Consider the following 13937-nt stretch of genomic DNA (forward strand, 5'->3'; position numbering starts at 1 on the left):
CAAGCAGAGCAGGTGGTGGAAATGATAAGCCATGTCCTCATAATGCAAAATTTTAATGGCTTAATGACTTTTTGGCTATGCGTGGACAGAAACTTCCACATTTCATTACTTCCATCATGTGTATAGCAGCCACCCATTTCCTGATGGACGTGCGAAGTCCCTCATCCATACACCCGCATGGATTTTCTGTTTGTGACGTGTTTACGAGCTGTTCGTATGGCTGGTAGCTTGATGCGCTCATCGTCTCCGTTCCTCCTCTAACAAACCTCTTCTCCTTGCTCTGACTCCCAGGCACAGCCCTGCTCTCTTACCCCAAGCAGCCGGTACCTGCGATGGCTGCGGGAAGGTTGTGGGATTGGAAGGGAATGCTAGATACGCGTGTGCTGCAGGAGCTTCTGTCTGGACCTGAGCCAGAACCGACATTGTCTATGAGTGCAGGAGCGTATGCTGTCCACCATGGGCTGCCCATTTTGCTGCCTCTCCACGCGTTCAGTCAGGAAGCCCTTTGGATGGTAACTCTGGTGTGTGGCTGTTTCAGAAGAGGAGTAGGGGGAAGGAACCCAAACAACTAGTGTACTCTGTCCAGTGAAAATGAAATAAATGAGGCTCCTGCTGGGATGCTAAAACTATTATGGCCAGTGGAGTCCTTTCATCCCCCAGTCCTCTATAATCCATCTTAAAGAAGGTAGATCCACCTGCTCGTAGTGGCCAGTTCAGGGGAGCTGTAGTGGACTTGGCTAGCACCTCACGGACGTTTCCGAGCTGTGGAGCTCCAGGTCTCTGTTCTTCATACATGTGACAAAATACCATGTTTCTAAATTACTGCGGGAAGGAACGCCGGCTTGTTAAGTAGCGCTATAGGAAGGATATAAAGTGCTGGTTACCCCACGCAGGACCTTGTGGAAGCTGTAGGGAGCACGATCTGCTCGTGAATTTTCTCAGGGAAACTGGGCTGCGTGATGAGATTGTAATGCGAACAAAACTTTTGAGTTTTCAGACAAACATAAGGAAGACTCCATGGGAAATTTTGCATGCTTGACTATGAAAATACTTGAAGAAAGCATGATTTCTTTTCTTTAAAAATCCTCGCATCATACTATGAGGTTTTGGGGAATCATACTAGTGCCTACCTTCAGATGCACATCACAGAACCTTTTGACTTGAACTGAAAGTACCTTGTTGCCTTCCTTGGGTGGACCCACTACAATGGGAGATGAAATGTCCACTTTCATTTTTGATCAACTCACATATTAAACTTAAAGCCAGCTGCTGGGTTTATGAATGCGTTAGTATGTATCGTCTCTGTCCAGTTCTGTGCTGAATCCTGTGAAAGCAACACTTGCATCAGATGTGTCAGGGTACTCTCTTCTACTCTCATTAGAATGTATATACATTCCTGTGTGCTCAAGTAACACAGGAACATGGAAGAAAATAAAGTACTAAGTAAGATGCTCCGTTAAACCTGATTTACATTTTTTTTCTCAGATAAAACTTGTGACAGCTATACCACAGAGGTAGGTATCTTAATTTTAAAAAAATGTATTTGGTTTAAACCAGTTGAGAAACTCTCTTCTAAAACCAGGTTTCTTTGGTATCTGCTATTCTTGGTGTATTGGGTAAGATAGGTGCCAGGATGTAGGTCAGTGGAGCAAAGACGTGCTTAACATTTTCATGGGAAAAAGCTGGTTGAACATCCTTGCAGCCTTTTGGCTCTCACTTGAAGCTGTCCTTCTGGCGTGGTTGTACTTTGAACCTCTCTGTTTGGAGATTTCCCCTGTAAATTAGAACTGTTTTCATAGCATCATAACAGGTTATCTAGCTCACCTTGCTGCTGTAAAGCAGGGCCAACTGTACCTAAATATTCCTGGCAGAAATGAGTCTAACCTGTTCTTAGAAACGTCAGTCTCCCAAAGGAAAGCATACCTGCAGTATTAAAGGCCATTTTTTAACCTGAAGCAATGTCTTATGGCACATTGTTTCAATAGCCCCAACATTTTATGATATAGCATTTTGCTTTAGAATAGAGTATTTCAGCTGGAAGGAACGTACAAGGGTCATCTAGCCCAGCTGCTGAAGTTGGGTTAAGCTTTGTCCCAGTCTTCTTGACGGTCAGTCAGTGGGAGCTTTGATTGCTCAATTCTCATCAGTATTAGAGATCTCGGGTGTTTCAGCTCCTCACGTGTCAGCAGGAGGCCTGGCTGTGTTGTTACATCAGTGTATCAAATGCAGGTAGAGTGGTAGTACTCTTGGAGGCAAACAACTATACAGATCCTAACATCTTAATTTGACTTGTAGCGTTGATCTCGTCAGTTGCCTGATGTTGAAGCTTATCCAAACAAACAGGAGCTCACCTGTCTTGCCCCACTGGCATCCTCCCACTGGGGTAAGGCCAGTGTTGAAGGGCTGGTGTGCTCCTTGGAGGGCACCTGTTCCTTTGAGGTTACCTGCCTACTCATCTAGTGTGTGCGTGTGAATGGAGATTCATGGCTGCTTTCAGTGAAGCAGATTAAGCCTTTTTCAATATGATTTAAGAAACACACATTGATGAGGTTCTGTTCTGGGAAAAGCCTGTTCTGGCAGCAGCTTGTTTTGAAAAACCATGGACTATGAATAAAGCAGGGATTGTTCTGCATTTATTGTAAACATATCCTTTGCTCTTTTGCTCTACATTGGTCCTAAATAATAGTCTAAACTATCTCTGAAGATGCAAAATTTATGTAGTGCTTTATTTTCTTAAAGTGTTTGTATAGTTCTGTACACTGTTGATTTGCCACTGTGGTCCATCCTTCGATTTTAGTAAAACTACTTGTTGAATTTCTGGAAGTTTATATAGCTTTTATGTTCATATGTTTGCTCAAAAATTGTACAGACATGGATTCTTGTAGGACACTCATGTTGGAAAAGTGAGCATTATTTTATCGTTTTATTATTTTAGTCACTAGCCCTGCTCTTGTCGTAAAGAGTGAGATAGCTGCTAGGCAGAGTACCTGCACTGGTTTTCCAATACCTAACTGCTGCTTAAAGTCTACCCTGAAACATCTCCAGGGGGCTGGCTGCAGCTGTGCCTGCTGCGCCAGCCTGGTGAGAAGGTGGTCTGTTAACATCAGTCACTCAGCTAGCTGCTTTAATAGGCTTTTCCTCTGTATTAATTTATACCACGTAAAACTGGATCAACATTTCTGCATACACTTAGGGCAGCTATCACTAATAGAAAATGAAAGACTTTAACACAGTTCTTAGAAAAAGAGCTGTCTTTTATTTTAGAGATAAGCAAGCCAAGCACAGTAATCCGTTGAGCTGTGTAAGTGGCACAATATTTATAGGAACATTTTACGTTCCCCACCCTGAACTTCCCATCTTGTTTTTAAATCAGTACAACACATTTTCCTTTGAAGACAGAGTCAAACGGGCCATGATTTTACTGTAAAGCTGTCATTAACACTTTGCCAGAAATATGATTTGAATAAGAAACAACATTTATACTAGCAGGGAGGAACAGAAAACTCACAAAAGCTGTTTTAACTCTACCAGCTCTTGACTTCCTTCCTCTTGACTTATCGTTTGTGGGGTATCAAAGTCAGGCTTCTCCCTCCACTGAGAGACTTTCAGATCACTGCAGCACGCCGTTTGTGTCACATGCATCCTGCTCTTCTTACCATGTGAGCCTCCCATCATCAGGCTGTTTTGCTGAATAATCTCAAGAGTGCAAAGCCAGCCCTCAGGCTTGCAGATTTGGTGTTGATTCACAATGTACACAGTAGTTATGGGCTTTAACAAATATAAATTGATTGAATTCCATGGAATCCATGGAAGTTCTGTTACACTGACTTAAATCAGCTGAGCCACTTCTGGGAATACTCAAATCTCTTTAGTTCATAAGGAGACGATGTGACTCAGATTTAAGATATTTGCCTATAGAGGAGGGGTGGCTCTAACTGCTTCACACAGCCTCCCTGTGTGATGTTTCTTCTGAATGCTTTCCTGATATTTCCTGCTGAAGCTCACTGTGCCTATTAGAATAATTGTTTCCTTTCAGAAGGTTTAGAGAACAAAACTATTGTTCTTTTTACAAAAAAATGTGACTTCTTTCTAACACTGTCACTCTTCTCCTTATTGTCACTCTGAGTTCTTAGAACTTGCATGAAATATATGCGGAGGTAAGAGAAATTATCCCATTAAGCTTGATGTCGCCCCACCTGGCTGGTAAGTGTTAGAAACCATAACGACCTTTTGGTGGTCAAACTGAGCAGCTGTGCCACGGGGTATTGCAAAAGTGAGATACACACAAAGGGGATCAACCACAGAGGCTTTTCTTCTGATCCTAGATCCTTTCTAATCTATTTAATATCTGTCACATATGAAAAGAAATATTAACTCTCAGTGTAAAGCAACTATAGCTTTCTTAGTTTATTGGTTAGCAAGTCAGCTGGAAACTGTCCTCAATGCAATGCTTCAGAGATGCATCACTTCTAGGAAAATGTGACTGTAGTAAACAGCTGAGTTATTTGATTATTCAGTATCATAAAATGATTTCTATTGGGAAAGAGCTGTAGCCCACTTCAAACTCAAGGTGTAATCGTGTTGTACGTTCAAATTGTATCGGATCAGTTTATAGTGCCACTCTGATGAGATGTAAATCCTTCTGCTTTAATTTCTGAGCAAAACAGCGAAGACACTTTGGGAATAAGTTCAGAGAATGCAACTAAAGTGACTGTATTTTAACTGTAATCTGATTTCGGTCTGATATGAAATAAATTAATCCAGTTTCAAAGAAATTACAGGCCAGTGACAACTGCACTGTGCTAAGATTACAGCGGGGATTTGGTTTAAAATGAATCCAGCATCTTTAAAGCCTGCATGTGGTACCATTATACCAGAGGATGCCAAGGAACTTGGCCTTGCCCTGCCATTGCTAACACTGGCAATGGAGAGTGAGGAAGTACGATGTCAAGACACCTGAATGACTTGGAGGCGAGCCAGCTTTGCTTTGGATGCCTTGGTAGCTTGACACAGTGGTTGGGCTAATAAGTTTGGCCGGAAGTCATTGCTCGTTAGCTGTGATGTGCTGCCGAGGCCACGCGGGTTGTTATGGCATCGGTGTCTTGAGCTGGGGTGTCCATCGTCGTGCCTGGTGCATGAGCGATTTTGACCTCAGTTATCTAAGTATGCTTTGGCTGAGGAACAATTTGTGCTAAAATTTGGGAAGCTTTTGGGCTTTCAGAACATTTTCAGAAGGGATGGTTTTGTGAATCCTTGTAAATAATACAGGCCTGGTTATGCTGGTAAGCCAAACGGCACTGTGCTTTGCAAAGCGTTTTCTGTTTCTGTCAATACTAGGCCAGGCAGTGATCACTGATCAATTTCCCAGCACTAGTAATACTATTAGTATTATGATTTAAGGACATAAATCACTGTGAGGGTCCCTCACCAAACACCACCTTGTGTAACTGATATCCTAACAAGTCTAAAATTTCATGTTCTTATTAGATAAATGGTTTTCTGCATCCTTCTGAAATTTTTGCCGTATGCAACCGGCCTGTCCAGTTCTAGAGAGAATGGGTGAAGCAAACCCTTGCGGTGGGTTGTGTTTGGGTGGACAAACCACAACATGGAGCCTTCCAGATGAGAAGAATCCCATCTTATGAATAACATGGTTTTATGTGAGAGTCTTGAAAATGGTACTTAGGAAAGTTGTATGGGAAGGTCAAGGTCACGGCCTCAGGGATGTGATTTTGAATAAGATTTTTTTTACTTGTGTTTCAGTGGCTGTTCCCCCACCAGTGCCAGCCTGTGAACCCGAGCCCAAAACTAACGGGCATTACCCAGCTCCACGGCTCTCCGTTTGCTCCCGAGCCACTGTTGTTGCTACCATGGAAGCCCCTTCTCAAGGCCTGCAGACAGTCATGAAGTGGAAAACAGTGGTGGCCATCTTCGTCGTGGTGGTAGTTTACCTGGTGACAGGAGGACTCGTCTTCCGCGCCCTGGAGCAGCCCTTCGAGAGCAGGCAGAAGAACACGATCGCGCTAGAGAAAGCTGACTTTCTTCGGGAGCACGTTTGTGTCACCCAGCTGGAGCTGGAGACGCTGATTCAGGTATGCCACGGTGGAGAAGACAGTGCTTCTTGGGATGTGGGCTAGGCAGCTTGGCTGCTCGTTGGTCTGCTGGGTCGGTGGGGAACAAACTGCCTCCCAGAGCCCTCACAGTGGGCAGCATTTCCCAGCCATTTCAAAGTCCAGGAAAGGGAAACCATGTCTCTAAAATGTTCTAAAGAAAGGTTAAATGTATTCACTAGAATAAGGAAAAAATGTGTCCAAAGAATACCAGAACTTCATATCTGGAAGAAATTTTTGTGAGAGGTGACACATTCGCGGGACATTTGTCCATCATCTCTGTAAATTTTTAAACGATATTAAATTCATAATTCTTCCTCCAAAATTAAACACAGCAACCAGGAGAGCAAACAGAAAATGATAGGTGGCAATTCTGAAATAGATGCTTAGCCAAGAATTCTGAACTTGTTGGCATATTAATTTACAGGTTTACTATTGCAAATTTTAGGTAAATGAATGATGATGAAGTACAAGTTTAAAATAGAAAATAATTGGCATTGAAGAACAACAGATTTTTTTTTTGTCTGCTCTAGCATGCAAAGCTTTAGAATCAGCTTTGAAGGAAATAAATATCAAGTACACAGGGATAAGTGGAAAATGGAGTAACATGCAAGAAAGGCCTATCAAGGGTAGAGTTATCTTTCACAGGATAAAACTTGAAACAAGGGCAGTATTACGGATCTTACAAGACTTCAGTAGCATATCTTCTAGGATCTCATGGAGAAACCTGTCAGTTAGCCTGGAGACAGCAGAGATTGGGTAAGAAATGTGAGATACCTAAGGAATATATTCCAAAGTTTAACTTTTAACAGTTAGCTTTAACTTTTAACTAACAGCTTCATGTTAACTAACAGCTTCAGATACAGCTTTTGGATCAGGGCTGGCTTGGACCACGTTCTTCATCTGGCTGCAAAGGGCAGATGAACGTGCCTGGTTGACAGGGGACGTTCTGCTCCAGGGTTTTGGTTCTGGTGTGTTTCTCGTGGCAGTGTTGTAGAGCTCCGTGTTTCTCTCAGCTCCTTAGGTATAATGTGTGCTGGCTGATTAAAGGATTTAAAAAAAAATACTAAAAGCAAGAAGTCTGTATTCCCTTCACGGGAATGCCAGTATTAAAAGATATGCAAAACGCATTCTTTTCTAGCAGAAAGCTTAATAAGTGCAACAAGCAAAGCATCTCTTCAGGGTGGCAGCCTCCTGCATACTGACTGCTACAGATTTCTGCATAGCCCTTATTCTCTAGCCTCACCTATGTACCAGTTCTAATTCTTTACTTCACACGGTATTTTTCCTTCTTTCACCTCAAAAGCGGTGACACTAACATAAAACCCAGGCACACTCTGTCATTAGAAGGCAGATATTCTGAACAGATCTTATCCTCTCGGGAGATTTCAGTATGTCCTCAGGCATTACACTGGGTAACTGGAAATCATTTTGCCAAGGTAAATTAAGTGGGTTTAGCAGCTTAGCATGTGAATGTCTTAAGGCCAACTGATGTGAAATATTGAAGCAGATTTGTCAATAAATTACAAGTTCCTTTGGATTCTTCTCTATGGCTAGGGGTGAGGCTGGCTCCAGGGATGCAGTCGGGTGTGCTGGTAAGAGAAAACTGATTGTAACCAGCTTGCACAGCAGAACAGTGAGCCGCTGCTTGAAGATAATGTCAGGGGGTTAATGCTGTGCTTTCATGCCTTCATGTCGATGATCGCAAAAGTGACATCTCCCTGGCTGGCGAGATGCATTTCTGCATTGCACCAAATGCTGCATCTGCCTTTGCAGCTATGGTTTCAGACAGATGTGGCAGCCTCCGTGGGTCCTGGCTGCTGCGCTGGGCGCAGTCAGCACTGGCTGCTGCTGAGGGAGCTGGTTCTCATTGATGCCTTTTGCCCACCTGAAAGCCTTTAGATGAACACAGATCATACTCTCCAGAAGGACTGTGTTGATCCATCTCTGTGCTTTGGAGAACAGGTTAAAAATACAAAAGAAAGACTGTAGAACTAGCTTGTATCCTTTTACTGGGGAGTGGCTCTGGAACAATCTTTTAAGGAGAAGAGGAAATGGTCTTCGCAAGGCTAATAATAGAAAAAAAATTATCCCTTTGCCTAAATTTGAATCTTTCAAACAATTTGCCTTTGGACAAACTATAAGGAAGATGTATGGCACTGTATGAAGAAGCTGTTAAAATCTGGTGTGGATGAGACATCCTTTCCAACTTGATCTCTGATAACCCATTGCAAATGTTAGCACTGGCAGCAAAAATGTGAATTGCTGAGTCCAGACTGTGAAGGTCATTCAGAGACTACAGAAGTAATACAGTGATGAAAGTGCAAATCCCTAGGAAGATTCAACGTATTTAAAATTTGTATTTGTCTCTTGGGTTTTGGTTCAGGTCTGTGTAATACTAACACAATGACAGATAACTTTTTCTTAACAATAGCAAGTATTTCACAGTGCAGTCTATATTGTCCAAAGTCACCTGAAGGAGAAGTTCTTAACTGTACATTTTTAAAGCCCATTTCTATTTCTGAAGACATTTGTTGCAGCCAAGCAAGTTCGTTAGTGCCTTATATGATCTACAATTTGGCACATGAGTGAATACCAGAGTAAGAAAATGACAAAATCGTGTGCTCTGTCTTGACGCTTTTGATTTTTCAGTTAGAGGGAAGTGAAATCTAGAATATGCCAAAAGACAATGAAACTTCAGGTGCTTCAAGTACATTTAACTGTATTTGTACCCATTTGAACAAATAGCAGAAGGCAGCAGGACTCAAGTGACTGGACATATAATTGAAAAGAAAAATAACGTTGGTGGACACACATGCCAGCATATTCCAAAAAAATTTTCTTTGTTCTTTTGTGTCATAGCATAAGCTTATTAGTAGCTGGGGTCAAAAAGAAGTCATCTTGCCTTTGTAATAATGCACACTTAGAGTGTATAATGGGGAGGTTATGCCACTCAGAAAGACCAGATGTCGTCTGTCATTAGGAGAGGCAGGCAGGAAGACCATCAATGTGTTTTGGCAAAGCAATTCCTATGGACCTGATAGGGGTGTTCATATCTTATGTAGCCTGTGCACTGTGTATGAGTAAAAAATTTTGTAGTGAGCCCTGCATGATGATGCAAAGATAGAGTGGCTTGCTACTGTAAAAAGTTACTTAGGTTATTGGTGGGCTGCTTTCTTCTTCCTTTTCCTTCAGGGTTTAATTTAGGAACATGACTGATGATGGTAAAAAATAAAAATCATCCACCTGGGAACTAGAGTCGTATTATTCATGTCCACTAATGACTACAGCAACTCATTAGAGTTAGCCTGTAAGCTGAAAAGGAAGCAGAGCTGGAAATAAGCTAGTCAGGCTTTGCTGGCTAATTATGTTAGTAAGAGTTCATATTTTGGATAGGCACTTTTGATTAGTGTGCTGAATCACTTCTGCCCTGAAGGTAAAGCAAGAAAGGGATGTCCTGGTTTGGGCTGGGACAGAATTAATTTTCTTCCTAGTAGCTGGTGCAGTGCTGTGTTTTGGATTTAATGTGAGAATAATGTTGATAGCACACTGATGATTTAGCTGTTGCTAAGTAGTGCTCACTCTAAATCCAGGACTTTTCAAGTTTCCCATGTCTGCCAGTGGGCAGGAGCACAGGAAGCCAGGAGGGGGCAATGGCCAGCACAGCTGACCCCAACTGGCCAGGGGGACATTCCATACCACAGAACGTCACACCCAGTATATAAACTGGGGGTGGCCAGCTGGGGGTGGCCAATCACTGCTGGGGGACTGGCTGGGCATCAAGTCAGCGACAGGTGAGCAACTGCACTGAGCATCACTTGTTTTTTTTTCCTTTTGGGTTTTATTCCCCTCTCTCCCTCTCTCTCCTTTTCAATTATTGGTGGTGTTGTTATTACTATTATTATTATTATTGTTTTATTGTATTTCAATTATTTAATTGTTGTTATCTCAACCCATGAGTTTTACCTTTTCCCCATACCGCTGGGGGCAGGGGCAATGAGCAGTGCCCATGTGGTCCCAGTTGCCGGCTGGCGTTAAACCATTCGGGGAACATCCTGTAAAGATATTTCAGTTTTCAGCTGCTTGACAGGTTCAGTTCTGTCATGAGCCAGCTTGTCTTTTCAGGGTGTTTCATTGTAAAATGAAGAGAACTTGAATGGCTCTCATGCGCTAGGAGAAAGCTCTAGACAGAGCAGGAAAAAAAAAAAAGTATTTTGAGTTAACTATGGGGAAGACGTGCCTGTTGCTGAAGACAGGAGAAGGCTGTTTGAACTGTGATGAAAAATGGTGGTAAATATCTGATTATTGAACCTTCTTCCTGTGCCTCTGGAGGCTGTCTTCTATCTGTCCCAACTTCCCTTCTGCCCCTGTTCTTTATGTTGCTTTATTCTCCCTGAAAGGAGATGAATAAAGAATTCAGATCTCTTGGGTCTTGCCAAAGTTGGTGCAGGCACCCTACTTTGTAACTTCAGAGATACTCCAGTTGTATCAGAGTCAGACTGAGCCTAGGATGCTGCAGAAGTCTGCAGCTGTCCTGTAGCTGTGTTGCTTCCAGAACTTAGCTAAGAAGTTTGCAGGGAGCTAAGCCGTATGGACTTAGATCTCTGTGCATGTCCCTTGTTGGATGCTGTAGGTCTGCCCTCAGACACAGTGCATGCATGGCAATCAAATCACTCTGAGTGCAGGCAGATCACTGTTTGGCTGATTGCCACCTAAAGACCTTTATAGGATAGGCAGACATATTTAAAGGATGGGCTTTCAAAGCTTATTACTTTTCATTATATCTGAACAAAAATTGCTGGCTCTGATCCTTCAAAAATGCTGTTGTGGAAAAGTGAGTAAAAGGGAATTTATAATGAGGATGCCTTAATCACTGTATGAAGGGTGGTGAGAATAAGTAGGGAGGTAGGCAGTATAGAGAAAAGTTATTAAGGAATTAGTCCTTTAAAAGCTGCCTGCTAATTAGAAGCATCCTCATAATTCTAATAGAGAAACATCAGAGCATGAAAGGCTATTGAAACAACTTTTTGTATGCTTGATAGAAATCTGCTTGGAAAAGAGTTGTAGAGGGAGATAATCATTATTGGATTAGCATGATCTGTGGAAAGGAATTAATGGAACTAGAAAAAAGATGACAAGAATTTTCTTTTCTTATCAAATTCCTATCCTTGGTTACACATAGAGTACATCCTTTGAGTAGCTCAGCATTCAAGAAGGGTATTATGCTTATCCTTGGAAAAGATTTGTCTTTTTCATGCTTAGGATGTCACTGGAAAAATTAAAGAAACATGAACAAGTGAACCAGATTAAAGCCTTTCTTCGCAAAGGCACCAGAAATAGTGTGTTTGGTTCCTGTCACCTCGCTGGCTGCACTAAGTCCCCACTATCTCATTGCCTGCGGGCATAACTCTAGACTTTTTCTTGATATAATTGTCTTAATTAAAGATCAAGGTTCCTAACACATTAGTGATGGCTGCCATATACTCACTCACTCGCCGAAGAGGATGAGATGTGTGAGTACCCGGGCACGGTGAGGACTGCTTACACCCCACCGGCCTGATGGCTTTAGGACAATTTCAGCCCTTTGAGGTATTCCAGGTTATTGCCTTCCCTGAACGGGTGGCATTTCAAAAGATAAATTACCATAGATTAATTACTAGTCATTAAAGAAGAACGCTCTTAAAATTCATTTAAAATATTGGAAAAATGTTGTGCACTGTGCGTGTAACTCCTCTTGAGAAGGAAGAAGGGATGAGGAATCAAGTAAGTGTGAAATGGTCCTGGGTACTTTGGTGTCTTGTTACTTTTGATGATACTTCAGCTATAAAAATACCTGAAACTACTAGTTTAAAACATCTTAAATGTGGAAGGTTTGCCAACAGAGCAGTTAGCACTCTGGAAATTGGTTTTTTCCCTACTCCAAGATAACATGAGGATGCAGCTCTTTAGGTCTACCTGAAGCAAAGCCTACCTGGAGTTCCACAGGTTGGGAAACTCATGTCTAAGATGTCATGGTCTATGTGAGCTGGGAGAGTCTTGCCAGTGATAGTGTCTTTGTTTGAGTTTTGTGTCAGTCTCCATCTTGCAGGATGCTTCCATGTAGGTGGATTGTGGCGGTGGTAGTAAGGCACCCTTTACTCATCGCGTGGCCTGCAATTGCACGTTTGAGTGCTGCTGACTGCAGGGCCGTTCGCTTGCTGCTCCCTGTCTGTCCTGCACTGCTGTATGCAAAATACTGTGTATTAAGAGATGGCACTGGGATAGCTGGGTATTTATAAATGAATGATGTCAGTCAAGCTTTAATTTAAAAATGAATATGTTCTGGATGAGAGTGGAGCCCGAGAAGCTCAAAGCTACCTAAGGCAACGGGATGCTCCTTCACTTCAGGGGTTAGTGCTTGGCCCTAACAGGCTTGCTAAACTGTGTAAGCTCAAATGTGATTAAAGTGTTGTAATTAGCTCGCTGACATTCACACACTCAGGGGGAAGGCAAACAGCATTCCTTGGCAGAAGTAGCATGCGGGGTAGCTGACCGTGTGTCATGGCCTATTTAAACAGACGACCTGTCTGTTATGCTGATTTATGCTCTTCTGGGTAAACAAACCAAGGGTCTCTGCTTTCACACCACCTGCAATGTGCCAGCAACTGGTGCAGAAGCCCTTTCAAATCGTTTGGTCCTAAACACTTCCTTTCTCTATATCCCCGTTCCTTGAGGTACGGAGAGGGGCTGAGGAACCCTGGCTGTCTGCCCACGTGGAGTGCAACTGCGCCAGCCTGGAGCTTGCTCAGGCTCTCATTTCGCAGCCAGCTTAGCTTGACACGTGGCAGTTCTACTGTTAACAACGGCTGTCTACTGTTAACAACGGCTGTCTCGTCCTGATCGCAGGTATACCTGGCCTCTGTTCTTGCCCAGCTTTTCCCTTTTTCTGGGGCAATGCGATGAGTAACTAAAAACCGGGGAGCAGATTAGCTGAAATGAACTCAAGGGAAAAAATGTGGTAGAAGAACGTTTGTAATGATGAAGTCCCTTGAAAATACAGGCAAAAAAATGAGTAGGAGAAGTGCAAAATGGAAAGGGAAGAAAAGAAAAAAATGTGATAAATGAGCCATCACAGAGAAGAGGTGAATAAGGAAAAAAGTGTATCATGAAAGCTAGGGATAGAAGAGGTGTTAAATGGACGCATTTAAAAGTTGGTGCTAAAAGCACAAGAGGATAAGAGGTTATAGAGATGAAGAGAGAAATCATAGATGTGAACAGATGAGATGGGGCAACAGTAAAATGGAACAGTTAACTTTGCTTTGCACATGGACTGCGTAGAAAAAGGTGAAATAAAAAAATTACAGTGAAAATTCATAGATCATAAGTCAGAGGGAAAAGAGAAGTGGTTAAAGAAATGGAATAAGCAAAGTCAAACTTGCACTGATAGTTGGGAATCCTGTGTTGAACAAAGTCTAAGAGAGGGTGCGTGAGGCAGCCTCTGCCTCCCCTCTTGAGCCCAGGAACCAGTTCACTGGGATAGCCCAGGCTAACGGCTGGTGGCAATGTTGAGGGGGAGGAGCAGCGTGAGAGAGAAGGGGAAGGTCTGGCAGTAGCATGATGACAGCAACATGGAGTGAGGCTGGAACAGGACAGAAGGTCCCGGTGTTGGCTGAGGTAAGAGTTAATTTCCTTAGTAGCCGGTGCGGTGCTGTGGTTTGGGTTTGCTGTGAGAACAGTGCTGACAGCACACTCCTGGTTTCGGTTGCTGCTGGGTGATGTTTATACTAATTAAAGACTTTTCGGTTCCTTGGGCCCTGCCAGCCAGAGGGCTGGGGGGGCATGGGACAC

General features: G+C 42.8%; 1 protein-coding gene across 1 annotated transcript in view; it reads left to right on the forward strand.

The window, feature by feature from the left end:
- KCNK10 (potassium two pore domain channel subfamily K member 10) overlaps positions 1-13937 on the forward strand; it is a 65712-nt gene that overhangs the window by 19602 nt on the left and 32173 nt on the right. The window contains exon 2 of the mRNA XM_056346669.1: positions 5764-6092. Coding sequence (XP_056202644.1) covers positions 5764-6092 — 329 coding nt within the window. The remainder of the gene's footprint in view (positions 1-5763; positions 6093-13937) is intronic.

This window comes from Falco biarmicus, chromosome 7, assembly GCF_023638135.1.
Source record: "Falco biarmicus isolate bFalBia1 chromosome 7, bFalBia1.pri, whole genome shotgun sequence".
Taxonomy (NCBI): Eukaryota; Metazoa; Chordata; class Aves; order Falconiformes; family Falconidae; genus Falco; species Falco biarmicus.